General features: G+C 44.9%; 1 protein-coding gene and 1 pseudogene across 4 annotated transcripts; one reads left to right on the forward strand and one right to left on the reverse strand.

Moving 5' to 3' along the window:
- Positions 1 to 1,703: 1,703 nt before the first annotated feature.
- On the reverse strand, positions 1,704 to 5,373 carry Zfp688 (zinc finger protein 688). 4 transcript variants are annotated; one of them, XM_087557277.1, is made up of 4 exons: positions 5,120 to 5,345; positions 4,957 to 5,007; positions 4,713 to 4,826; positions 2,262 to 2,960 (listed from the first exon to the last, which is right to left on the reverse strand). In XM_087557277.1, exons 1-4 carry the CDS (start codon positions 5,313 to 5,315, stop codon positions 2,443 to 2,445), a joined length of 879 nt encoding a protein of 292 aa, XP_087413403.1. In that variant the 5' UTR covers positions 5,316 to 5,345; the 3' UTR covers positions 2,262 to 2,442. The 4 variants fall into 4 exon arrangements, with proteins under 4 accessions (NP_001388699.1, NP_001388700.1, XP_087413403.1 ...); NM_001401770.1 differs by lacking the exon at positions 4,957 to 5,007 and having other exon boundaries at positions 1,704 to 2,960; positions 5,120 to 5,373; XM_087557205.1 differs by having other exon boundaries at positions 4,931 to 5,345.
- Positions 5,374 to 7,798: 2,425 nt separating this feature from the next.
- Positions 7,799 to 7,980, forward strand: LOC147996976 (ATP synthase subunit ATP5MPL, mitochondrial pseudogene; annotated as a pseudogene).
- Positions 7,981 to 26,282: the final 18,302 nt, after the last annotated feature.

The raw sequence follows: 26,282 nt of genomic DNA on the forward strand, positions 1-26,282 counted from the left end.
CATTGTCATCCAGGAATTATAGATGAAGATCTCAAGTGAGAAACTAAAATTATGTAAGAAGAGATGCAGTTTAACATGGGCGGTAGGACTGCTCAGCTGCTGCTGTTTTCCCTACATCAAGGGCAAAGCTGCTCCAGTGGAAAGAGCAGGAGAGGTCTCCTGAAAGCCTTGGCCACTGACCTGAAAAGTGCTCACTTCATTGATAATTCCCCAATACACACACCACAATTAATGGCTTCAGACAGAGTGTGGGAACTGTAGTGACAATTTTGGCATTTGGTCTCTTAAAAAAAAAAAAAAAAAAAAAAAAAAAAAAAAAAACAAGCACAGAAATACTATAAGAACATGTTCTCATTTAACCCCAGGTGTGGGATATGGGGCTGCTTCATGTGTCCCCAGCAGCTGACTGTCATGTGCCTCATGTTCTAGCAGGGGCGTAATTTTTCCAGCTGCAGATATTTTTCCCAATTGTGTGACATTTGGAGTTCTAAGGATTTTTTAGAACATAAATAAATGGTAGGACCCCAAGAATGTGGGTTGTTGGTTGTTGGTCATTGTTGTTGGTCATGATTTGTTAAGTAGTCTTGCACAAAGGAGAAAGAACAAGAAGAAATTAGGTATCTTGACATCGAAGAGGCATGTTGCAGAGAGAGAACAAGCTAGACACAGGTGAAGACAGAACAAGCCGGAAAATGAGAAGGAGCCGGAAGATTAGAACAGATTTTAGGAGGTTGTACTCAAGATTTTGTTGCCCCCTGGCAAGGAGATCCCCAAGGACGAGAAGATCCTCATGTATACCAGTTTTTGTCATATAATCCTTGACCCCAAGTTATCCATGATTGGTCAATAAAGATGCCTACAGCCTGGGCTGGGCAGAGAGAGCAGGCAGAGCAAAGTTCCCCGGCATAAGGTCTCAGAAGAGAAGGAAGAAGTCTCCATGGGGTAGGTAGATCAGGAGACCATGACCATGAGGTTTAGCTTGTTGAAACGGGAGTGGCCCAGGCAGAACATGGCAGTCATATCTCAGGGTTACTGACAGGGAAGCAGACAAAATAGCATAGAGGGCTGATATCTGCCCAGCTCTGGTGCTTTAAGGCTTATTATAAATACAAAAGGCTTGTGTCTTTTATTTGGGAACTAAATGATCTAAGGTGGGGTAGAAACCCCCAAAGAATATTCACCACAACACAAATTGTTAGAGTTTGTATGAGGTCAAACAACTAAGAGAAGTGGGGCTGGAGAGATGGCTCAGAGCACAGGCTGCCCTTCCAGAGGTCCTGAGTTCAATTCCCAGCAACCACATGGTGGCTCACAACCATCTGTAATGGGATCTGATGCCCTCTTCTGGTGTCTGAAGACAGCAATAACATAGATAGATAGATAGATAGATAGATAGATAGATAGATAGATAGACAGACAGACAGACAGATAGGTAGATGATAGATAGATAGAGATAGATAGATAGATAGATAGATAGATAGATAGATAGATAGATAGATAAAAAGAGGGAGACAGAGAGAGAGAGGCTAGTTTGAATCAGTAATCCGTAGATAGGGTGGAATATCGGGAAGAGAAAGAATTCTGGGAGAGAAGGTGGGAGGAGAGCCAGAAAAGACATGAGGAGGTGGACACAGTACCTGAGTACAGGTGACCAGTCAATAAGTGAGCTGTCTTTAGTTATGATCCAGTGAGAACCAAGCTATGTGACCAAGGTATTTATAAATTTAATTTGAGTCTGAGTCTTATTTCTGGGAACACGGAGCTCGGAGACAGGACAAGGACCTAACTTCAACAGTCAGCTTGAAAAGGAGTTTGGGGCAGAACAGCTGAGTTGAATCGGCCAGTGCTCAGAAAGCACTAGGAAGGGTGAGCTTACTCAGCAACAAGTCTCAGAGGCTGAAAACATTCTAGGCCTGGATTAGACTGTACAGAGGGTAGAAGCTTTCAGGACGAGGCCTAGGCTAGCAGACAGAGGCTGAAGCCTCCAACCGACAGTTACTACAAGGGAATAAAAGTTACCTTTACAGGGCCCCTTGTTGTAGGGCAGCCCCTTCTGGAAGGAATCAGGATCAAAAGGCAATTTCAAAGTTAGCTCCTCCTCTTGCCTTTTTCTTTGCCTTTTACCTATTCTATACCATATATGTGAGTGTGCAAGTTCATCCATTCTGTTCTGTTCCTCTTGTGACCCTGACTAAAACAGCACTGAACCAACTCACATCTCTAGCCCAGACCCCATTTTTTTAAACACAAAACACTGGGGGTTGGGCAGGTGTCAGGTTTAATCTGTAGGGATTTTTACAGGAAATTTTCTTTTCACAATTTTACAAGCAATCCTTGAGAAGTCAAACAGGTGTATTTCAATTCCCAAGTCTTGACTCAGTTGACTCTCAGTGCCAAGTTCACGCTCCGCTCCAGACCTCCAGACGAAGGCAGCTGTTGAACTCACCCACACTCCTCAAAGATGTCTGGATAGTGCCGAAAGAGCACTGGTGGATCCCGGTCTCCTCGGACTGGGGCTCCAGGCACAGCCCGGATCCCAGGCCTTCGGCCTCGGCGACCCCCTGAGCAGGAACGGTGGATCCATTGATGTGCTTTCACTGCGAACTTCCTCTTGAAGCGAACACCACATTCTGGACAGGGGAAGGGTCGCTCACCAGAGTGCATGCGACGGTGGCTGATCAGTAAAGACGGGTAGGTAAACCGGCGTCCACAGTCCACACACACATGGCGTCGCTGGCTGGGCTGTATATCTGTGTTGGGTACCTGAGCAGGAGGTTGTACGCCTGCTGCTATCTGGTCTGGGGCAGCTTTGGTAGGTGGCCGCGCCCCTGCAGAGGCCTTGGTAGCCATGGGATGAGTCTTGTGTTTATCCACCTCTTTAGGTTGCAGCTGAGCAGGAATGTCTGCCGGCCTCTCACCTCCTTCCTTGCAGCCCCGTGCTCCCTCATTTGGAGTATCTCCTGGGAAACAGAAATTGATTGCATTTAAGAAACTCACTTGTCACTGGGCAGTGGTGGCTCATGCCTCTAATCCCAGCACTTCAGGGGCAGAGCCAGACAGGATCTCTTTGAGTCCCGAGGCCGTCCTGGTCTACAGAGTGAGTTCCAGGACAGCCAGGGGTACATAGAAAAATCTGTCACAAAAAAACAAAAAGCCAAACCAAAAAAAACCCCTCATTTGCCCCCTAGGGAAGTGGCTGTAACCCGGCATTTGGAAAAGGTGGGACAGCGAGGTGGCCTAAGTTTGAGGCTGGCGTGGCCTACACAATGGGACCTCGTCTCAAACATGGGAGAGTAGGGTATGGTGGTTGTTCACCTTTAACCCTAGCACTTTAGAAAGAAAGGCAGGTAGATTTCTGTCAGTTTAAAGACAACCTGGTCTAAATGGCCAGCCAGGGCTACCTGTCTTAAAAATGAAAAAAATCGACACAGCAAAAATAAAACAAAATGGGCTGGAGAGATGGCTCAGAGGGCTCCTAAGAACTCACCATCCTCCCAAAGGACCTAGTTTACTTCCCAAACCCACACTGGGCATCTCACAACCACTGTAACTTCAGCACCGGGGAATCTCGGGCCTCTGGCCTCCTTGGGCAGCTGCCCCTATGAAGGCACATACACTGACACAGAATGAAAAATAATAAAGATGAATCTTAGGGAAAGAGTTTCAGTAAAACCTAACACTTCTGCACTGATTACCCTAGCTGTTACCCGGGGAGCATCGACGTATACTGCCCAGTGACTGACACGAAGGCCTTGATGGAAGTCAGTTAAGATTCCCTTCCTCATGTGTCAAATGGGAGAAATAATGGTTTCTTGACTTCACAGAATTATTTGATTAAATACACACATGCTTATTGATCACTTAGTAAATGCTCAATAAACAATATGTACTGGTGTCTTTTGTAATTGATTTTGGTAGAGTGGTTCTTTTCTAGATGAGGCACTGTATTTTCGTCAGGTTTCTTCCATTCAGGGTAGTGATAGGAGAACAGCCAAGCTGCCGTTACCCAGGTGGGCATGTTTCTCGTGTACCACTTTGCCTTGTTTGAGAAATATGATAGGCAGACCTGAAACTGGTTCTATTTTTAAGGGCATTTCAGGGGTTTGGGGGGCCTCAGACAAAGTCTCACTATATGTAGCCTCAATTGGCCTTGAATCCACCTGCCTCTGCCCCGGGAATGCTGGGATTAAAGGTGTGAGCCACCGTGACCAGCCTTAGTTTGTTTTGAAAAGGGGGAAATGAGTAGTATTTTAGCAAACATCCAGAAACCTACAAATCCTTTGAGTTCTAGATTCTCCTACTCTGTTCTTTCTTTTTTTAAGATTCATTTATTTATTTTTATATACATTGGTGTTTTGCCTACATTTGGGTCTGTGTGAGGGTCTAGTGCATTCCAGCCCCTAGAACTGGAGTTACAGACAGCTGTAAGCTGCCATGTGGGTGCTGGGGATTGAACCCAGATACTCAGGAAGAACAGCAGTTGCTCTTGATTGGTGAGCCATCTCTCCAGACCCCCTATTCTGTTTTTAATAGGACAGTTCTCCCGAATTTTCAAAACTCTTAACAGGTAGGCTTTCTTTCCTTTAGTATAGGAACATGTTGGCTCTTTAAATTCTGTAGGGATGCTGGAATGGGGAATCTGAAAGAAAGGTTTACTAGAGAAGAAACCCCCGGACAAACAAGTTTCGGGAGGACTTGGGCCAATCCCTCACCTCTCGGAGCTCCTCCCAGGCTTTCCCCCTCCTCAGGATCCTGGGCGGCGGGGCTCCAAGCCTCACTCTCCTGTTCCATCCAAGAGATGAGGGCTGGTTTGGGGCCCGGGAACCCTGAGAGAGAACAGGGGTCACAGTGCTGGCCTGAGAGGCTGGCCGGGGCAGATAGCATCCCACTAGGGTGAGGGCACCTCCTCGGAACTTATGCTCAAATTAACCTGGGCAGGGTTTGCGATGCTCTTGCCTGAATGGAGACTCCCGAGAAAGCCCTGAGAATGGAAGGTGACTGATGCTGCTGGTGGAAAAGTGCGGGATGAGGGCTCACAATCCACTTGATCGGTCTACAGCATCTCCCCGGTGAACCCCCAGGAGGATGGGGGGGGCGGGGCTCTGACCCGGGGCCTCACCGAGCGCGCCCAGGAGGCCGTAGGTCTCGCGCATCACCTCCCGGTACAGGGCTCTCTGCGCGGGCCGCAGACACCCCCACTCCTGCGGGGAGAAATACACGGCTACGTCCGCGAAGCTCACAAGCTCAGGCTTCCTGAAACCAGGCCAGATCTCCCCAGGCATCGGAACCAGTAGTGGGGCTGGGGGTGGCGACATCAGGGATCCTGCCCGGGCAGCGGCTTGGCTGCCCCAGCCTTCCGCTTCCGGCCTCTGCAACTGCGGGAAGCCACGCCCCTGCCACGCCCCTTGGTCACGGTTGCTAGCAACCGGTGCTGAAAGAACCGGCAATCAGTCATTGGCCGCTAGGGATTGCAGAACTCTGGTGGAGACTAGTAATGCTCTACTCCACAGCCGCTCACACAAAGACACGACTCGGGTGAAAGGACCCGAAAGATACCTTCAGAAAACATGGCGACCGCCTAGCTTCAGCTGCCATTGCAGTCACTGAGGCGCCATTTCTGCAGCTTAATACATACGGTGTCTTTCAGACTTCTATTGCCCGCAGCGCCCCATTTGCCCTTAAATACAATGCCCCCTTCAGGAGGGTTGGCGTTGGTTGGTTTCTATGTATAGGAAGGAGAGTCCTTCAAAAAATATGGATTACCCGCCGCCTCACAGACCTCTGTGTGCAATTACAATTGCAATGCTGCAATTGGTTCAGGAATAGTAGGACATCTTAAACAATTTTGAGGACCTGGATTTCCCTGGTCCCTGAGATAGTGTCTTCCTAGTCTCCCAATGTGCGTCCTGTTGATGTAACTGGAATCTGGTGGTCAGCCTCTAGAGCCTGGGAAAACCTGGGTATTTCATTTCAGAAACCTAGTTTGTGTCTTCAGAGAAGTTCAGAATACTTGAACCTGTGGTTCTGCTCACTTAGTCTCTGTACTGAAGATACAGGCTACTAGATGTGCTTAATGTGTTCCTGCTTGGATCTTTCATCCAAGAGTATTCTGGGACCGGAAACCCAGGAACCACACAGCTCTGAGGTGGGGCAGTCTCCTAAGGGAAGGGTATTCTGAGACATAGAAGCTCAGAAACCACAAGCTGGAGAGTCCAGCGTGTGGAGGGATAAGCGCAGAGATGGCAGCACTCTGCTTCTTGGAACAGACAATGGGGAACTGAACAGAGGGCAGGCCTTATATAGGATTTCTTAGGGGATGGAGCTTTTCAGGGCAGAGATTTCTAGAGTAAAGATTGGTGGGATTTCAAGTCCTGATCTTGGGTAGCTCAGAGATTGGTGGGCTTTTGTTTTGTTTTTTTTTCCTGCTCAGTGATTAGTGGCCTTTTTTTTTTTTTTCACACACACCCCTTTCCCTGCATTGGGCCCATGGGTTAGGGTGGGAAGTCTTTCCTTGCTATAGGTAGCTTTGACAGAGGTGCCATCTCTGTGGAACTGTTTGGGGAGGCTGGGGAGGAGGTGCTGCCACTGTGGACAGCTACTGTGGGACAGTTCCCACAGAGGAGTGTTCATCAAGGTTGTAGATTGAGGCAGGAAAGGTGTCACCACGATGCACCTCTCCTGTGGGGACAGCTTCTCCTGAGATGAGAAAAGGGATGTGCCACCGTGGACAGCTCCTGTGATGGCTGCAGGCTGAAGAGGTGTAGAGGTGCTGCCGTTCTGACAGGAGCCACCATTTTGACAGCTCCTGTGGGAGCATCTTACAGCAGCCATAGGGTGGAGAGGAAAGGAGGGGCCAGCCACAGTTTTGAAGGATTGTGAGGTGTGCTGCTTAGGAACTACTCTTAGTGAAGTTGGAATTGGATGAGGTAAAGTTTTAAATTACATTTAATTTTTTGCCAAGTTTGTTAATATGTATGTGAAGCCAGCGGTGGAGGTGGGCTCGTGTAAGTCCAGCACTCAAAGACCCAGGCGGGAAGAGTTGGAGACCAGTCTGGGTTATATAATGAGACTGTGTCAAAAAGAAAACAATACTCATTTAACCCTCTTCTTTAAAATTAAATTGAGTTTTAGCATATTTGTAGCTTTATGGGTTTTTCCTTTATTCTCTTTGTTCACCACTTTGTGTGAGCTCTTTATGGGTTCGTCTGTCTCCTTACAACATCTTCTCTCTCTGACTCCACAGAGCTTCTCCCGGCTCAACTGTCGCCAACTGTCTTCTCGCTCTGCTAGCTCAATTTACCTTCACTGTCATCTTGGGGTTCTTTTGTTTGTTTGTTTTTGTTTTTTGTCTAACACTATTTCAAAGTTATTTGCCTTGCTATTAGTAAGGTGTGGTTAATGCTCCGTGCTGATATCATGAGGCTTGCCCACTGCCAGCAATAGACTCTGAGAAAACTCACTTCCTGGCACCCAAACATTAAATTAACCTTTTCAAAACATACAGAACTCTCGATACTTGCAAAAAAATTATTGGGGCTGGGGATTTAGCTCAGTGGTAGAGCGCTTACCTAGGAAGCGCAAGGCCCTGGGTTCGGTCCCCAGCTCCGAAAAAAAGAACCAAAAAAAAAAAAAAATTACATGTACCATCTCCCCACCTCTCATTAAATCTGAACTTACATTATTCATCTGTAGCAGTGGATGTTGAAATGAGATCATTTTAACCAATTAAAACCATACAAATCCTTTTCCCCATTCTGCTGCGGAATCTGGTGTTGCCTGTGGCCTTGATCCTGCTGAGATGCTTCAAAGCTTTATTAAAAAGTCTGGGTCCCCATGAAGCCTGACTATACCCAGGTTTACCAGGAAACTTGGGTAGGAATGGAGTTAATGACCCTCATCGGTTATGAAATCAGGAGTGCTGATAAGAGAAGTAAAGCTCTGAAAGGCTCCAGTCCTGCGCACGCCCATGGCCATCACTAACTGCTCCCCGAGTTCACTCAAGATGAATACATCGGCTGAGCTTAAGCAAGGTGTGTAGGTGGGAACACAGAACATCGCTGTACAGTTACCTAAGTACTGTTTACAATGTGGCATTAATAAATGTATCTGAGGGGGTTGGGGATTTAGCTCAGTGGTAGAGCACTTGCTTAGCAAGCGAAAGGCCCTAGGTTCAGTCCTCAGCTCTGAAGGGGGAGAAAAAAAAAAAAAAACAGGAAAAATAATGTATCTGAGAAGCACCAAAAAAAAATCAAAATCCTACCAGTTGATATTGACAAGAGTATCTTACAAATGCTACATTTCACCTTGCAATCTGGAACATTACACGTTTATGTGTTTATTTTAGAGAACTGAAACTGCACAGAATTAAACACAAGTAAAGTTTAAAAATGTAGTTCTGTACATCAGTTCCAACCAACTCTGTTTTATAGTCTATGAAGCTAATGTCCTTGTTCACACCAAAAACCACCCAGAGAACCTTCTAATGAATTTTCTTATTCATCTCATGTGGTAGTTTTTGTTGTTTTAAAAGTCAAAGTTTAGGGAAAAAATGTTATGAGTTCTACTTTTAGATCTTGAAGTGAATATTCCTTTTGGCTAATCAGACTATATGAAAATATAACAAAACAAAAATACACAAAGGGAAAATGGTGTCCCGTGAATTTAAGCTGCCAGTCAATAAACTGGATCTGTAACACAGTAACCTAGTAGTGCCCTGCCCCATTCCTCCTACTTTACATTTTATCCCGCAGGCGCTCAGGACAGCAGCAAGCTTCCGTGCAGCAGCTCCACTGCATCTCAGTGCAGCTGAGCACCAGCCACGGTGACCTGGCCAGAAAGTTCCCCGCTGTGCCCATGGCGCCCAGGTGTGCCCTGATTGCTGTGACAGAGGTCTGCTCAACTTCAGCATCTTTCTGCTCACTTGATTATGACTAACCTTTCTCACGATGGTTCATCCAGATCCTAGAACCATACCCTCTTTTTTTCTCTTCAGAATTTATACATCTTCGAAAAAGATACGTTTGCCTTGCCATTAGGCAGGGTTTGTGTGTAACATTTAAATTCCACAATCCCCAACCTAGAAAAGTTCCCCCCCACCCGAAAGCTACAGGTACTTTTTTAAGTATAAAATTCTTAACACATTAAAAAAAAAAAGAAGAAAAAAACCAATTTTTTAAAATTGGACACTAGTGCCTCCTCTTTTTGTCGTCAGAAGCACTCAGTTCAGAACGCATTTGAAAACTGAACCACATGTGTATAAACGTGCAGAGAGCTGGAATTCTGCAAAGCCCTTTAACATCATTGAGGTGCATTCAGCATTGGCCAGACCACAACAGGAAGTGTGTTGGCAAGTTCAACAGAGACTTTTCCAGAAACACGACAGTTTTCTGGGCTCTGTGTCAGTTACATTTTTAAGCAACACATAATCTGTAAAATTGTCCCAAGACATCCATTCCTCCAACCATTTCCCTACCCCATCCCAGCCCGAGCCTCTGTGAAGGCCACAGGACTCTCAGTGTCCCCTGTTACTGATGACAGCTGACTCAGATTTGGCTGAGGTCGCAGGCAGTCTTGGCACTTTCTTAGCCCAGGTTGGAATGTGCTCTGTTGCTGTGTTTGAATGCACAAGTCCTACTCCTTCATCCAAACGGTGGCCATTTGTGGAGGGTGCCAGGTATAAGTTCTGTGCTTTTCATCCACTCTGACTAGATGCCACATTTGTCGACTCTTATTTTCACTCCGCCCAATCTCTTCTTGTCTCTAGCCCTACTCTGAAGAGAGAATGTCTTTTAATCATAACCTGTCAATGATAAAGCCATTGGCCAATGAGCTGAGGTAGCAAATAGGAGGTGGGACACCGGCAGGAAGAGAGGATTCTGGGAAATAGTGAGAGGTGTGAAAGATTTGCCTAGGAACACTGAGGAGACAGCCATAAACCAGCCATGTAGCTGAACTAAGCTTAGAATAAAGAGGATATTCACCCCGGATTGGATGCATGAAGCTGAGGAGAGGTGACTCCACATGGAAGATGAGGAATAGTTTGAATGGGTTACGTAAGTTATGAGCCAAAGCTTACGGCCGAGGCATTTATTAACAAAGTATTAGTCTCAGAGTCCTCATTCCAGGAGCAAGGGCCTAGAAGAAAAACGGATTTATTTTTTACACTACTGACACTTCTTTCTTCCTGCACCAACTGTCCTCTCTAACTCTACCCTCTGACCCTACTCCAATCTGTAGCTGCTTGTATTCTAAGACTATTTGGATCCCCAAAACAGTTTGCACAAGAGGGTCTGCACTTAGCTTATGGGAACCTTCCCCAGTTAGTTCTGATTGATAAATAAAGACGGCAACAGCTAATAGCTGGGAGGAAGGCTGTGTGTGCTTCACTCTAGAACATCAACCGTTGGGGTGGGTCACAATCCTCCTGCTCTGCCAGCTGGACCCTACTTTTGCTTTCTTCCCAGTGCTACTCTCAGCGCTCAGTCTGATGGCTTTTTATATCCTCCTGGTCCCAGAAGTCAAAGAGGCAACTAATATTGAAGGGCATAGAGTCCTTTAAAGGGCCAGGCACTCAAAATAAATCCCACTACACATATGTACTTCTATGTAGCCCTGACTGTCCTAGAACTCACTATGTAGACCAAGCTGAATATGAACTCATAGAGATCTTCCTGCCTTTGCCTCTGCCTGTGCTCCTGCTATTAAAGGTATGTGCCACCAATTCTGGCTGTAACAATTTTCTAAGAAGTAGAGTACTGGTGTCTATAGAAAGATAAATAAGTTTATTATTTCAAAGGCTTAAATTTGTACACAATAAAGTTGAAGACTGACTGAAGAAAGATACTACATTGTTAGCCTCCATGTGTATGTACAACACACGTGAACACACATAAGAAACAGTTCTGGTGTTCTGTAGCACAGTGGGGGATCTACAAATAATAATCATACTATTTTTTTCTGACAGGGTCTCACTATATAGCTCTGGTGCTGATCTGGAACTCACACGTAAGCTGGAATGGCCTTGAACTCACAGAGATCCACCTGCCTCAGCCTCCTGAACACTGGAATTAAAGCGATACCCCATTATAGTGGGTATCTTTTAAAAGCTGGGTGGCCTGGGCCTTGAGGTTGGTAAGAGGATTCAACAAAGATGGCATGGTCAGTTACGTTTACCCTGGAGAGAGGGTGCAGGGAGAAAGGGCGAGCAGGGAGAGTGAAAGATGGGGGGAGAGAGAGGGAAAGCAGGGGAGAGATGGTGTGTGGTTCAGTGAGAGAGCACTTGCTTAGTTCCTGGGTTCAATGCTGGGATGGTTTGTTTATGCTTGGCCCAGGGGGTGGCACTATTAGTAGGTGTGGCCTTGTTGGAGTAGGTGTGTCACTGTGGGTGTGGCCTTTAAGACCCTTATCCTAGCTGCCTCGAAATGAGTGTTCTGCTAGCAGCCTTCAGATGAAGATGTAGAACTCTCACCTCCTCCTGCACTATGCCTGCCTGGATGCTGCCACGCTGGTGCCTTGATGATAATGGACTGAACTCTGAACCTGTAAGCCAGCCCCAGTTAAATGTTGTCCTTATAAGAGTTGCCTTGGTCATGGTGTCTGTTCACAGCAGTAAAACCCTGACTAAGACAAATGCTAAGCAGCATGCTCATCCTTCCCCCTACAAAAAGTTTGTTTTTAGCAGTGAGGAGGCTTCAAAGACCTGCCCTGTGAGGACCACAAATCAGGTAGATATCTTCAGCCCTTCCCAAGCCTCTGAAAAAAAGGGGTTTAATAACCCTCCAAATTTTGTTTATTTATTTTATGTATGTGTATATACCTGTGTAGTCATAAATGTATGGTAGTTGGAGGACACCTTGGAAGAGACAGTTTTCTCTTTCCATCATGTGGGTTCCAGAGATCAAATGTAGATTGTCAGGACTGGCAGCAAGTGTATGTACTATGACATTGGTGAGAAGGGATTAGATGACTGTGGTGGTTTGAATATGCTTGGCCCAGGGAGTGGCACTATTAGGAGGTGTGGCTTTGTTAGAGTAGGTGTGGTCTTGTCAGAGGCCTGGCCATCATGGGGTGGGCTTTGAGACTTTCCTCCTAGTTGCTTGGAAACAGTCTTCTCCTGTTTGCCTTTGGAACAAGATGTTCCATCTCTCAGCTCCTCCTACACCATGCCTGCCTGAACACTGCCATGCTTCCTAACATGATGATAATGGACTGAACCTCCAAACCAGTAAGCCAGCTCCAATTAAATGTTGTCTTTTATAAGAGTTGCCTTGGTCATGGTGTCCCTTTACAGCACTGAAAGCTGAAACATACCATAACTCAGTAGGTAAAGTGTTTTTGTGCAAGCCTGGTGACTTGAGTTCAATCCTAGAACTTATGTAATAGTGAAAAGATGTGGTGGTGCATGATTTATTCCCAGGAATCCAGAGTTGAGGCCATCAGATTTCTATGGTTTCAAAGCTAGCCTGGTCTACAATCTAAGTTTCAGTCCAGTCAAGGCTACTTAGTGAGGATGTGTCTCGACAAAAACAAAAAGATAGAAAGAGAACCAACCTCACAAAGTTGTTCTTTCACCTCCACACATACCCCAGACACATTATGTACACCCACACAATAATAACTTAATTAATTTTAAAATGTAAAAGATAACAGGTCAGAGCCATTCACAATGCAGAGCAACCACAGGCCTATGAGCAGGACTTTAAGACAGACTATGCTAAATATCGCATCCTGCATGCCAAAGCCGGGCTGCAAGCCAAAGGTTCATGGAGCTGTGAGCAAAGATTGTAAGACTTCAGTAAGGGGGCTCAGAACACAAGATGCTAGTAGACAAGACAGTCCAGGAATATAAAAGATTCAGGAACTGGCAACCAAGTCACAGGAAAGAAAAGTATCTCTGTTAAGTTCTTATCTCATTGTGCATCAGATGCTCCTGAGAGATCAACGCAAAGATCACATCAGACACCTGAGAACCCTGGAAAGTACATTGGGAAGAATGGAAAAATCAGCTTCAAAACTCACGATTAGTAGCTGAAACAAGTGGGGGAGGGGATGTAGAGCGATTTATTTTGTGTGCCTGACCCTTTAAAGGATCCACAGTTAACCCTATGCCCTTCGATGCTGGTTACCTCTTGGACTTCTGGGAACAGGAGAGGATATAAAAAAGCTAACAGAGGCTGAAAGGAATTGAGTAGGATTGGAATAGGGTCAGGGAAGAGTAGGGTGGGAGAGTAGGATTAAAGAAGACAGTGGTGCTGGAAGAAAGAAGACTAAGTCAGGCTAGAGAAGAGAAGAGAAGAGATGGAGCACTGTGAAAACAGGAGGCAGTTCAAAGTGGATTGGGCAAGAGAAGTTAGCTGGTGACAGCTGAACCAGGAGAAGCTGAGCCGAGTCAGACAAGATATTGTAAAGTGTGGTGGTTTGAATGAACTTGGCCCATCGAGAATGACTCTATTAGGAGGTATAGCCTTGTTGGAGTGGGTATAGCCTTGTCGGAGGAAGTGTATCACTGTTGGGTGGACTTTAAGGTCTCTGTGCTCAAGCTTCACCCACTGTGGAGTGAGAGTTCCCTTCTGGCTGCCTTCTGATCAAGATGGTGAACTCTCAGCTGCACCAGCACCATGTCTACCTGGATACTACCACACATTCCACCATGATGATAGTGGACTGAACCTCTAAATGTAAGCCAGCACCAGTTTAATTTTTTTTTTTACAAGAGTTGCTTTGACCATGGTGTTTCTTTATAGCAACAGGAATCTAAGACAGAAGTTGGCACCAGGGACTGGGGTATTGCTGTGATTGGCCTGACATGTTTTTGTTTGGAGGAATGAGCATTTGGGGACTTTGGATTTGGAAAGCAGTGGAATGCCTTAAGTGGGACTTAATGGAACATTCTAGTAGGAATATGGAAGACAGTTATACTGAGGGCTTGACTCAAGAGGTTTCAGAGGAAGAGTTTCTGTACTGTGTAGCATATGGAATTCTGGGAACCTTTCAGAGGGTATATAAATGCTGGGGTCCCGAGAGGTAGGACTGCTATTTAATGATCATTTAGATGTGTTGGTTGTGGTTTGTAAGCAGTCACGGTCAAAGAAAAAACAAGGGGAAAAATTAGATTCAGGGATCTGTAACCTTAATTTTTTTCAAATCCTATTTTTAATGATGGTTCTTAAGAAGTGCTTTAACGGGGCTAAGGATTTAGCTCAGTGGTAGAGCGCTTACCTAGGAAGCGCAAGGCCCTGGGTTCCGTCCCCAGCTCCAAAAAAGAGAACCAAAAAAAAAAAAAAGAAGTTCTTTAACCTTCCTTGTAACCGATCAGAGGTAGCAGAAAAGAAAGGATATGGGAGAAGTGTGGACCTGCTTAGAAAGGCTGTTTGAGGCAACTCCTGTCTGTGTTGTCTAGAAATTGGCAGTTCAGTTCACAGCTTAGCAGGCATCAAAAGCTCCATCCACTTGAAAACACCTCACGGATACAACAGTAGGATCCATCACGAATGCTCCAGCAGTGCAGTTCAGTAGAGTTGAGTTAGCAACAGCAGTGACATGACCTAGCAGAGACAGCCAGGCCTCAGCCTCTGCTCAAGTCAGCAGGAGGGACAAACAGACACACCAGGAGAATTTCTTGGTTGTGCTTCTCTCAGGGATACGAGACCCACAAGCATTGCACAGCTAGCTGTACCAGCAAACCAAGCTCTGTCTCTGTCACTCTGTGGAGTCCCATTTATACCCTCCAAACATCACGTGTCCTCCATGTGCCTTGCCTCAGCATAGCTCTTGCCTCAGAGTCTTGCCTGAGCACAGCTTTTGTCTTAGCACGTGTTTTGTCTCAGCACACGTCTTGCCTTAGCATCCAATCAGCCCAAGTCCTTGGAAACAGCAACAGACTGCAGCACACCACCAGAAGGTTTTTTGTTTGTTGGTTGTTTGTTTTGGTGTGTTTCTCTCTATGGAGTCCTAACAAATGCAGCTCAACTACAAAATGTAAGGCAGACATGTGTGTCGTTAGCAAAGAATCACTCATCACGTGTCCCTTCATGTGGTTGCTTTAGCAGAACATCCTCTGTCCTGTATCTGCTTCAGCAAAACCTTCCTTCACGAGTCTGCCTGAGCCTTTCACACCTGTGTCCACTTTAACAAAATGTTCCTTCACGTGTTTGTCTCAGCAAAACATCATCCAACCAACTTTCCACAGAACCCTTAAGTTTCCTTACTTCAAGAACTCTCTCTCTCTCTCTCTCTCTCTCTCTCTCTCTCTCTCTCTCTCTCTCTCTCTGTCTCTCTCTGTCTCTCTCTGTCTCTCTCTGTCTCTCCCTGTGTGTGTCTCTCTTCTTCTTCCCTCCCTCCCTCCCTCCTTCCCATTTATCCTCCTTTTTTCTATCTAGTGTTAGGGGGTGAAACTGAGAAAATAAATGGAGTGAAATGGAAAAGAAGAGTGGAAAAAAGAAGAACCCACAAAATAGCAAAAACCAGCTACCCTGCATACACATGGTGTACATACATACACATACATACATACATACATACATACATACAAATGCTCATACATGTGAAATTAATCTCTTTTAAAGATGACATAAGCTTCACTGTGAAGCTTCTGAGGGTTAAGTGATCAATAAAATTTTAGATCAGGTCTGATCATGGTTCCAGAATGTGAATTGAGACTGACAACATGGTTAAGCATGGGTGTGGTGGTGCCTGTATCCTAGCAGTTGGGAAACTGAAGCAAGAAAAAATACCTTAAGCTTGAAGCTAGCCTGGGCTACATAATGAGTTCATGGCCAGCATAGGTTACATAAACAAAACAGCAAAAATAACTAGATAATTCCTGTATCTACATGATGGAAATAGAGCATGGAGTCTTATAATTGATCTCGGATCCATATGCATAACACACACACACACACTCACATACACACAGAGACACACACACATACACAGACACACACACATACACACATACATACACACATTCACTCACACACACACATACACACATTCACTCACACACACACATACACACATTCACTCACACACACACATACATACACACATTCACTCACACACACATACACACACATTCACACACATTCACACACATTCACACACATTCACACACACACTCACACTTACACACACACATTCACACACATTCACACACACATGCATGCACACACTATAGAAGGAAGTTTAAGTAAAGAAATGGACATGCTGAGCAGATAGCATAGCCCCTGTCTTATCCCCTCGTGTCTACTAATCATTAGAACTACCTCCATCAAAGAAAATGATAATACCATCCCTGCATGGATCGCAAATTTTAGCAATCACAGATTTGAATGACACAAGGGTGTGAATTTGGACCTGCCTCATTGTACCTCTTATTCAGTGTTATAAAACAACTACTGGTTATGCAGTTTATGGCCCTTTGCCCTCAGGGACAGTAGGGATGGTCTTGGGAAGGAACAGCTTGACTTCCCAAGGACTCATTGTGCATCCGGGAATTATAGATGAAGATTTCAAAGAAGAAATTAAAATAATGGCTTACATTAAAAATGCAGTCAACACAGGTGGTAGGATTGCTTAGCTGTTACTGTTTCCCTACATCAAAGGCACCGCTGCTCCAATAGAAATATCAGGAGGGTTTGGAAGGACTGGAAAATATGTGTTCTGGCAAGCCGTTATTAATGATCAGAGGCTATAATTAAAGTTGCAAGTGGATAACACCGAAATAGACAGTTTGGAGTGTACAGGAGCTGATGTAACTATTGTTTCACACAAATCTTGGAATTGAGAATGGCCACTTCAAAAGGTTTATTCACAAAAAAAACAAAAAAAAAAAAAAAAAAAAAAGAACCAAAAGGTTTATTCATAGCTTCTAGGAATTGGAAATTTATCTCCAATAAAACAAAGTGTGTGATGGCTTAAATGTGTGGGACCATCGGCCAATACGAAAGTTAAGGCCTTATGTGGTTGATGTAGCCATACATTTATGGGGATCAGATTTATTACAGCACTGGGGAACTCAGATTAACATTCCCTCAATACCAGAGACAATCCCTAAAAGGGGTGAAGTGGAAGATGTTTCTGAGGAAGGTGTTGAAAAATGTCATCCAGAACAACCACAGACTGTGCAAGTTGTCCAAACACAGGACATATCAGGGATTGAGTTTCCAAACATATATTCCACTGCTGAAATTATACCAATGGCCCTTAAATTAAACAATTTAAATTGTTGACTAATAAGCCTATGTGAGTAGATCAGTGGCCCTTAACTAAAGAAAAATTACAGAACAGCAGGTACGAGAGCTACATACAGCAGACTCTACCAGACTGTGGAATTTCCCTGTATTTGTTATAAATAAAGAAATTGGGGGAAATGGAAAATGTTAACAGATTTCAGAGCATTGAATAAAGTAATCCAACCCATGGTTCCCTTACAACCTGAAGTTCTTTTAACTTCTTTTATTATCTAAGTTGTGGCCTATAATAGTAATTTGTTTTAAAGACTGCTTTTTTTACTATCCCCTTGAAAGAAGAGGATAAAGAAAAAGTTGCCTTCATAGCACCTATGCATAATAATCCTCGACCTGTACAAAGTTATCAGTGGACAGTTCTTTCTTTTTTTTTTTTTTTTTTTTTTGGTTTTTTTTTTTTTGGTTTTTTTTTTCGGAGCTGGGGACCGAACCCAGGGCCTTGCGCTTCCTAGGTAAGCGCTCTACCACTGAGCTAAATCCCCAGCCCCGACAGTTCTTTCATAAGGAATGTTAACTAGTCCAGCTCTATGTCAACGTTTTGTGCAACAACTGCTAGAAATAATTCATAGGCAATTTCCTCAGTCCATTGTTTACCATTATATGGGTGATATTTTGTTGGCTGATTCTGATGCAGATACTTTAAAGAATATATTTAGTTGGGACAAAAAAACACAATGTTGCCTTGTTGAAAACTTCTGAAAAAATACAGGAGATTCTATTCACTATCAAGGTTATAAAATATATCAGTAGAAAATTCAACCACAGAAGATACAGATCAGAAGGGATCAATTGTGACTCCTAATGTTTTTCAAAAATTAATGGAAGAGGGGTTGGGGATTTAGCTCAGTGGTAGAGCGCTTGCCTAGCGAGCACAAGGCCCTGGGTTCGGTCCCCAGCTCCGAAAAAAAGAAAAGAAAAAAAAATTAATGGAAGATATTAATTGGCTATGGCCCATATTGGATTAACTATTCAAGAGTTAATTACATTGTTTCAAACATTACAAGGAGATTCAGACTTAAACAATCCAAGATAGATGTCTTAGTTAGGGTTTAGTGCTGTGAACAGACACCATGACCAAGGCAAGTCTTATAAATGACATTTAATTGGGGCTGGCCTACAGAGGGGAGCTGAGAGCTCTACATCTTCATCTGAAGGCTGGTAGTGTAAGACTGGCTTCCAGGAAGCTAGGATGAGGGTCTTAAAGCCCACATCCACAGTGACACACCTACTCCATTAAGGCCACACCTACTAATAGTGCCACTCCCTGGGCTGAGCATATACAAACCGTGACAATAGCTAACAAAGGAAGCAGAGAATGAGTTAACTTTAGTAGAAAAGAGGCTGCAAGATGGATTCCATAGATCCTAAACTGGACTGTGTTTTGCTTATTTTTGCCTTCAACTCATTCTATTGGGCCCATTATGCAAAGGGAAGATAATATTTTAGAATAGATCTTAGCACACAAAGTAAAAAGTTAATGTCTTATATGGATAAGGTTTCTGATTTAGTTATAAAGGGAAGAATAGGACTATGTCGATTGTCAGGAATTGACTCACAAGAAATTATAGCGCTGTATACCAATGCCAAAATTACTTCATTGTGGGTAATCAATGAAGACTGGGGAAGAGCTTGTAGCAACTATTGGGGAGAAATAAACAGCAAATATCCCAAAAGCAAGACTCTTCAGTTTATAAAACAGAGCTACTTACATTCTTCTACGGGTAGTAAAGGGAATGCCAATTCCTGAAATGCCTACATTCTATACTGATGCAAGTAAGTTGGAAATGACAGGCTTAGAGTCAGACAAAATAACCAAAGTGATCCAAAGCCTATATACTTCAGTTCCACAGTCAGGGTTGTATGAAACCCTTATAGTCTTGTTAGATTTTCCTTACTCTCTTTTTCCTCTTGTTGTTTTTTAGACTTTATTTTATGTGTATGAAAATACTGTTGCTGACTTCAAACACACACCAAAAGCGGTTATCAAGTCCCATTACAGATGGTTGTGAGCCACCACGTGGTTGCTGGGAATTGAACTCAGGCCCTCTGGAAGAACAATCAGTGCTCTTAACCACTGGGCCATCTCTCCAGTGGGTTGAATCTCTGAATATAATTACTGACTCTCCATATGCAGAAAGAGTTGTTTTACAAATAGAAACTGCTGGGTTGGGGATTTAGCTCAGTGGTAGAGCACTTGCCTAGGAAGCGCAAGGCCCTGGGTTCGGTCCCCAGCTCCGGGGGGGGGGGGGGGGGGGGGGGAAGAACAACAACAACAAAAAAGAACAAATAGAAACTGCTGGTAATTCAGAACTAACCCCGTCATTTATGCAACTGCAGCAGGTAATCGGAAATAGAAACTTTCCGTTTATATCACATCAGGTCTCAGACAGGCTTGCCAGCTTCATTGGCACAGGGAAATTAAGAAATTGACCAATTATTTACAGAAAATGTGTTTGAAGCCTCAAAGTTTCCATGAAAACACCATAGTAAGAGTAAAAGTTTAAAGAAAATGATTTCAGTCACCTAGCAACAGGCCAAGAAAATGTCCTACTCATTTTTTTTGTGTAGCCAACCTCCGTTACCCACTGGAAGTGACCCTAAAGGTACCAGAAGGAATGAAGGCTGGCAGAGGAATGTGTCTCGTTTTGCAGAATCTGGAAAACGACAGTTTGCATACCATACCACGAATGCCTACTCAGGGTTTCAAGGGGCAACCGCTTTGAGTTCTGAGAAGGCTGATTGTGTAATTACACATTTACTGGAAGTAATGGCTAGTATGTGGATACATGTTCAAGACTGACATTGCCCCTGCATATATCATCAGTAAGATGAAGTAATTTTCTACATATTACAATAGAAAGCCATTAGAGGTATATCACACAATGCTACAGGACAAGCAGTTGTAGAAAGGTCTGATTGCACCTTAAAAGAAATGCTTATAAGCAAAAAGAAAGAATCAAGATTCCCAGGGATGGACTAAATGGTGTTCTGTTAACTCTAAATTTTCTGAACGTTAATGAGAAAGGAATAACACAGCTGAGAGACACTGGGATATAGAAAAAAGCTGTGAGGTTAAATCGGCCTGTATACTATACGGTTGTGTTGACATCTGAATGGAGTGTTTTGCATTGGGGATGCAGATGTGTTTAAATTTCCACAGGAAACAAAAGACTGTGGATCCCATCAAAACTGACAAAGCTCAGAGGTGAGCAGGGGAAGTCTTCTGAAAACCTTGGCCACTGACCCAAAAAAGAGCAAAGAAAAGAGCATGAACCAGCCATTACCTTCCCTTGCCAGTCAGAAAGACCTAGACTAGAACCATTCAGCACTTAACCACAAGAGGCCTATGAGCAACACTTTGGACTTCTACAACACAGAGCCGTCCAAAATGCAAAGCAACAACAGGCTTATGAGCAGGACTTTAAGACAACTACCCTGTTCTATCTACTGAGGAGGAGGGAAAGTTGCTTCTCTTGTTTCTGATTAAGCTTATGCTTCTGCATCTAGGTATGTGCATTTGTGTTTGGGAGCCCAAGAGACCAGAAGTGTTGGAACTGGAGTCACCTGACATGGGCACTGGGGATCCAACTGCAAGAGCAATGAATATTCTTAACTTCTAAGGTCTCTGCAACCCAACTGCTGATTTTGAACAGGACCCAGAGTAGAAGGCTCTGCAACAACTCTGCACTTCTGTGCCTCCCCTTCTGCCACTTGAACCACAGGATCCAGCAAATACAAGGGTATCTAAGGTGTTATGGGCAAAAGAAGATGCTGTGTGGAACCTTCATTCGCCCTCTGTAAGGGAATTACAGTGGAGGCCCTTAGGATCTGGCAACAAGACCCCATCATCTGCAAATTACTCTCCTTTTGAAATACCACTCTCAGATGTCAAGGCTTAGTGGAAATTGAATGCTTGACCACAGGCCACAGAGTTCCATACAACCTGAACTGTCTGTCATGGGGCTGGGGCCAATCCAGTTGGTGTCTTAGTTAGGGTTACTCCTGTCTTACTTAGGGTTTCATTGCTGTGAAGAGATACCATGACCAAGGCAACTCCTACAAAGAACAACGTTTAACTGGGGCTGGCTCACAGAGATTCCCTCCATTATCATCACTGCAGGACATGCAGGCAGACGTGGTGCTGGAGAAGGAGCTGAGAGTTCTACATCTTGATCTGAAGGCAGCCAGGAGGAAGGTCTGGAACACACTGGGCTGGATGGAGCTTGAGCATAGAGACCTCAAATCCTCCCTTCCCCTCCCTCCCACAGACAAGACCACATCTCTTAATAGTGCTACATCCCGCGGGCCGAACATATTCAAACCACCACATTTGGTGAGCAGAAAAGGGACTTCATTTATTAAATGGAAGTAGTAAGGGATGGAAATATAGCTCAGTGGTAGAGTGCTTGCCTAGCGTATGTGAAGCTCTAAGTTCAGTACTCAGCACACCTACACACACACACACACACACACACAACCAGTAACATCAGTACACATATATATATATATATATATGTATGTATGTATATGCCCAAACATGTTCTGAACATGTGCCTACAAGTAAGATACATGCGGTCCAAATTCATACTTTCTACTAATGCTACACTTTGCCTCTTTGCTCCCAGCCCAGGCTTTATGGAGGACATTCTACGAGCTAGTGACAGAAGGGATGCTAGGTTTGGCTGACAGGCAGATGTGAACGTTGTGCAGGCACCATCTAAAGGGGACAGCTGCAGCACTGCAACGCTCTGGAATATTCCTGAAGGATGATTGTGCTCTCAGGAGCACCTCGTAGGGCACTTTGCTTAGGAGAAATAGCCAGATGTGCTCACCACCCCCATAGCCAGGGTTTGGCTGGATGGCAAGGGACTTGAAAGGCCCAGGGCTGGAAAACTAGCTACAAATTTGGGGCAAGCTGGGCTTGGTGGTTCACATCTATAATCTCAGCCCTTCTGAAGATGAAGCAGAAGGATCATGAGCTCAAGGCCAGCATGGACTCTTTTTGACTGTGTCTCAAAAAAGAAAAGGACAGGCCATTAATGGATTAATTTTGGCCAGAGGAATCTGGACAGACCCCTGAGTGTGCCTGGAAGGAGAAGGCGTTTGTGCCTGGAAGGAATGCTCACCTCTCTCTCGGTGCTAATGTCAGGTAATAGGATGCCAGATCTGACTTGAGATCCAGGCCCTCAGAGTAACCAGACATGTGGCCTTGAGCAGCTTGTTGAACATCACCGAGCTTCAGATTCTGAGTCTGTTAAGTGGAAATCCCTTCTAGCAGGGAGGTTAGAGATCTGAAGACAACAAAACCCACCTTTGTTGTTTGCGACATGGAGGAATCCAGACAGACGCTGGGCACAGAACACCAACTACTAGGATGGGAAAATGGGTTTGTTGGACCTGCCATTTCCTGATAAACTGTTCCTCGCTCCTGTCTTGCCCCTCTCCCTTCCTTCCCATCTATTTCTCCCCTTTGTGTGTGTGCGTGCGTGTGTGAGTGTGTGTGCGTGTGTGAGTGTGTGTGAGTGTGAGTGTGTGTGTGTGAGAGAGAGTGTGTGTGTGTGTGTGAGAGAGAGAGTGTGTGTGTGTGTGTGTGTGTGTGTGTGTGAGTGTGTGTGTTTTCTTCTTTATCATTTCCTCCTCTTTCTTCTTATTCTCAGTTATTTTCTTGTGGTTTTGTTCGATTTTACTTTTGAAAACAGGGTCTTCTGTCTTTGCATTTCAAATTCTGGGGTTGCAGGCATATGTCACCCCAGCCAGTTTAAAATACAGTTTAAAACCAACAAAGGGAAAGGCATATGGAGGGAACCTCACAAGAACTTCATTGGCAAGTTTCTCTCAATGGCTGTATTACAAGCAGAACTCAACAACGCTATCTACGTAAGACTGGAGTCTGGGGAGGGGAGCAGAAACATTGACATTGAGGTGCCCTTCCTCTTCAGTGAGTTATACAAAGATGTGCTTAACTCTCCCAGTAGTGATTTGTGACAACTTGTACAAACTACCCACGACGTAGTGACCAGCTACATGACCGTGTCCCCATGTTGTTGACCCTTAGCCTCTTAGACCACAGTGCCCGTACTCTGACCCCTGTGAGCAATAAGTTTCATTAGGATATCCAGTCAAGTTAGCACAGCATGAGCCAAGAATCTCAGCACACAGAACTGTTCTCGTTGTTCTCTGTTCTCCTTTTTTTTCAGACAGGGTTTCTCTGTGTAGCCCTGGTTGTCCTGGACCCACTTTGTAGACCAGACTGGCCTTGAACTCACAAAGATCCGCCTGCCTCTGCTTCCAGAGTGGTGGGGTTAAAGGCATGTACCACCACTACCCAGGAAATGTTTTATTATTTTTATATGTGTGTGTTTGGTCTACATGTATGTTTGTGCACCATATACATGCAGTACCCGTGGAGGCCGGAAGAGGGGATCAGGTCCCCTAGAACTGGAGTTAACAGTAGGAGTAACCATGTAGGTGCTGGGAATTGAACTTAAGTTCTCTGAAAGAGCAGCCAGTGTTCTCAACAACTGAGCCATCTCTCCAGTCCCGCATAAAATATTCTAAAAATTCAAAAGTCACTCCCAGGAGCAGGCTGAGTACTAGTCTTAAGGGTGAGCTTTCATCGGAAGGTTCAGGCTTTAACAACCCACATTGCCAAGTTGGCTCTTTGCTGCGGGCACCTGATCCATAGTCCCCTGTGCCTGTAGAAGGTAGCAGCACTTGGGAGCTTTTCGATGGACCCGATGCCCAAGAATCCCTGAGATCTCAACCAATGCCTGGTCACCTAGTAGGTGGGCTGCAGTGCCCTTGTCAAGCTGGGGAGATCCACAGCCTTCATAGCCTCCCTTCACTCAGAGTTAAGGATGAGTCTCAGGTATAGAATGCCCTCCTAGTTTGCACAAGGTGCTGGGTTAATTCCAAGCATGACAGAAAATAGAAAGGTGGGTGAAGTGGAAACTTAAGGGTCCTTTGGAGAGTCTGTTGTGTCAGATGCTGTTTTGCTGGGGCAAACATGTGAAGGAGTGTGTTCCTGATGTGGACACAGGTGAAAGACTGAGGCAGACTCGTGAAGGAATGCTTCACTGAAGCAGACACAGGAGAGAGGATGTTCTACGAAAGCGAACATGCGAAAGGACATGTGATGAAGGATTCTTTGCTATCAACACGCATGTATTGGTCCACCTTACATTGTATAGTTGAGCTGCATTTGTCAGGGCTCCAGGGACTCAGGCTGATTGGATGCACGTGCTAACTAAGGCAAGACCCGTGCTGAGGCAAAGCACATAGAGGACACGTATTGTTTGGAGGGCATACATAGGACTCGATGGAGTGACCTTGTTTCCCTGAGAGAGGCACAGCCAAGAACTTGTCCCAGTGTTCCTGCTGGTCCCTCCTGCTGACTCAAACCGAGGCTGAGGCCTGGCTGTCTCTGCTAGGTTGTGTCACTGCTGTTGCTAACCTGGATTACTGGTGTATCTGTGAGGTGTTTGTGAGTAGATCGAGCTGCCATTGCCTGCTGACCTGTGAACGGAACTGCTGATTTCCAGACAACACAGATGGGAGTTGCTCCAAAGACCCTTTCTAAACAGGTCTGCTTCCCCATATCCTTTCTTATCCACTACCTCTGGTGGTGAAAGAATAAAGATTTTAAACTATCCCCCACTGACCCTGCTGTGAGGACAAGTGCACCTCACAGCAAAGAATAACATAACATGTTTTGGGGATGTAGCCTGGCTATAGCCACCACAAACCATCTGGCCTCGATAAGGCCTGTCTCAACAGTCCTGAGAAAAATGAGAATTAGGGTCAGCTTGCCCCAGAAGGAGGGTGGCCTAGAGTTGAACTGAGCCCAAGTTACAAACCAATGAAATTGCTTTGTGTGACTGTTGCCAACTACCTATGTAATTTTCCCAATAAATCCCTTCCCCTAATTGGGCTCGGGGTCGACTCCTCTGTCTCCTGTGTGAGATACGTGTCGTCCCCAGAGCTCTGGTTCCTCAAATACACCTCTTGTTTATTACATCAAGACTGGTTTCTCGTGAGTTCTTGGGGGTTGCGTTGTCTCAAGATTTGAGTTGGGGGTTTCCCCATGCCGGTGGTCTTTCAGTGGGTGGTGGGCTATAAGGAAGGTTAATGCAGTTAAGAACTATCATTAATAGTAAGATTTGAGGTGTTGGGGATTTAGCTCAGTGGTAGAGCACTTGCCTAGCAAGTGCAAGGCCCTGGGTTCGGTCCTCAGCTCCAAAAAAAAAATAATAATAAGATTTGAAAAAAATTAAAGATACAGGTGGGAACCCGACATTCTAGACCTGTGAATGGCTCAAGTGTGAGACTTGCTGAGGGCAGGGCCTTGCTTTTTTTCCCCCAAACTCAGAGGTGTGGAGACAGCATAGAAGAACATCTCCTAAATGTACTTTGTTTCAGTTTTTCCAGAACTGGGGATGGAACCCAGGACCCATATCACTACTCCCTCCCCCTAGCCACCCTCCCCACCCCACCCCCACTTTGAGACAAGAGTTTTATTATATAGCCCAGGCTGGATTTAAACTGATGGTTCTTCTCCTTCTGTCTCTCAAAGTAGCTGGGAGTGTCGGGATTGCAGCAGTCCATCCACCACCATACCTGTCTTTTCTTAGTGTTCTTAAACATTAGATGCACTGTGCTAAACACAGTGCATGGCACACAGGAAAAGCCTCTTCAGTGTACTACTACTTGAAGTGGAAACTTCTGGTGTGTCTGGAAAGTCAGTTATGTCAAATGATGTTTTCCTGAAGCAGACTCGTGGGAAAGGATGTTCTGCTAAAGCAGACACATGGGAGGGCCCATGATGAAGAAATATTTGGCCCCACAGACAGTGGGAGCTCAAGCATTTGTTTGGTTTGCTCTGCTTCACGATTCTTCAGTAACAACACACGTACACATGTATTGGTTTGCCTTACATAGATAGCAATGTTGAAGTCTTGTAATATAGCCATTGAGAGAAACTTGCCAGTGAAGTTCTTGTAAGGTTCCTGTGGCTTTTTGCCACTTCAGTGGCCTTGG

The sequence above is a fragment of the Rattus norvegicus genome, chromosome 1 (assembly GCF_021556685.1).
Source record: "Rattus norvegicus strain SHRSP/BbbUtx chromosome 1, alternate assembly SHRSP_T2T, whole genome shotgun sequence".
Taxonomy (NCBI): Eukaryota; Metazoa; Chordata; class Mammalia; order Rodentia; family Muridae; genus Rattus; species Rattus norvegicus.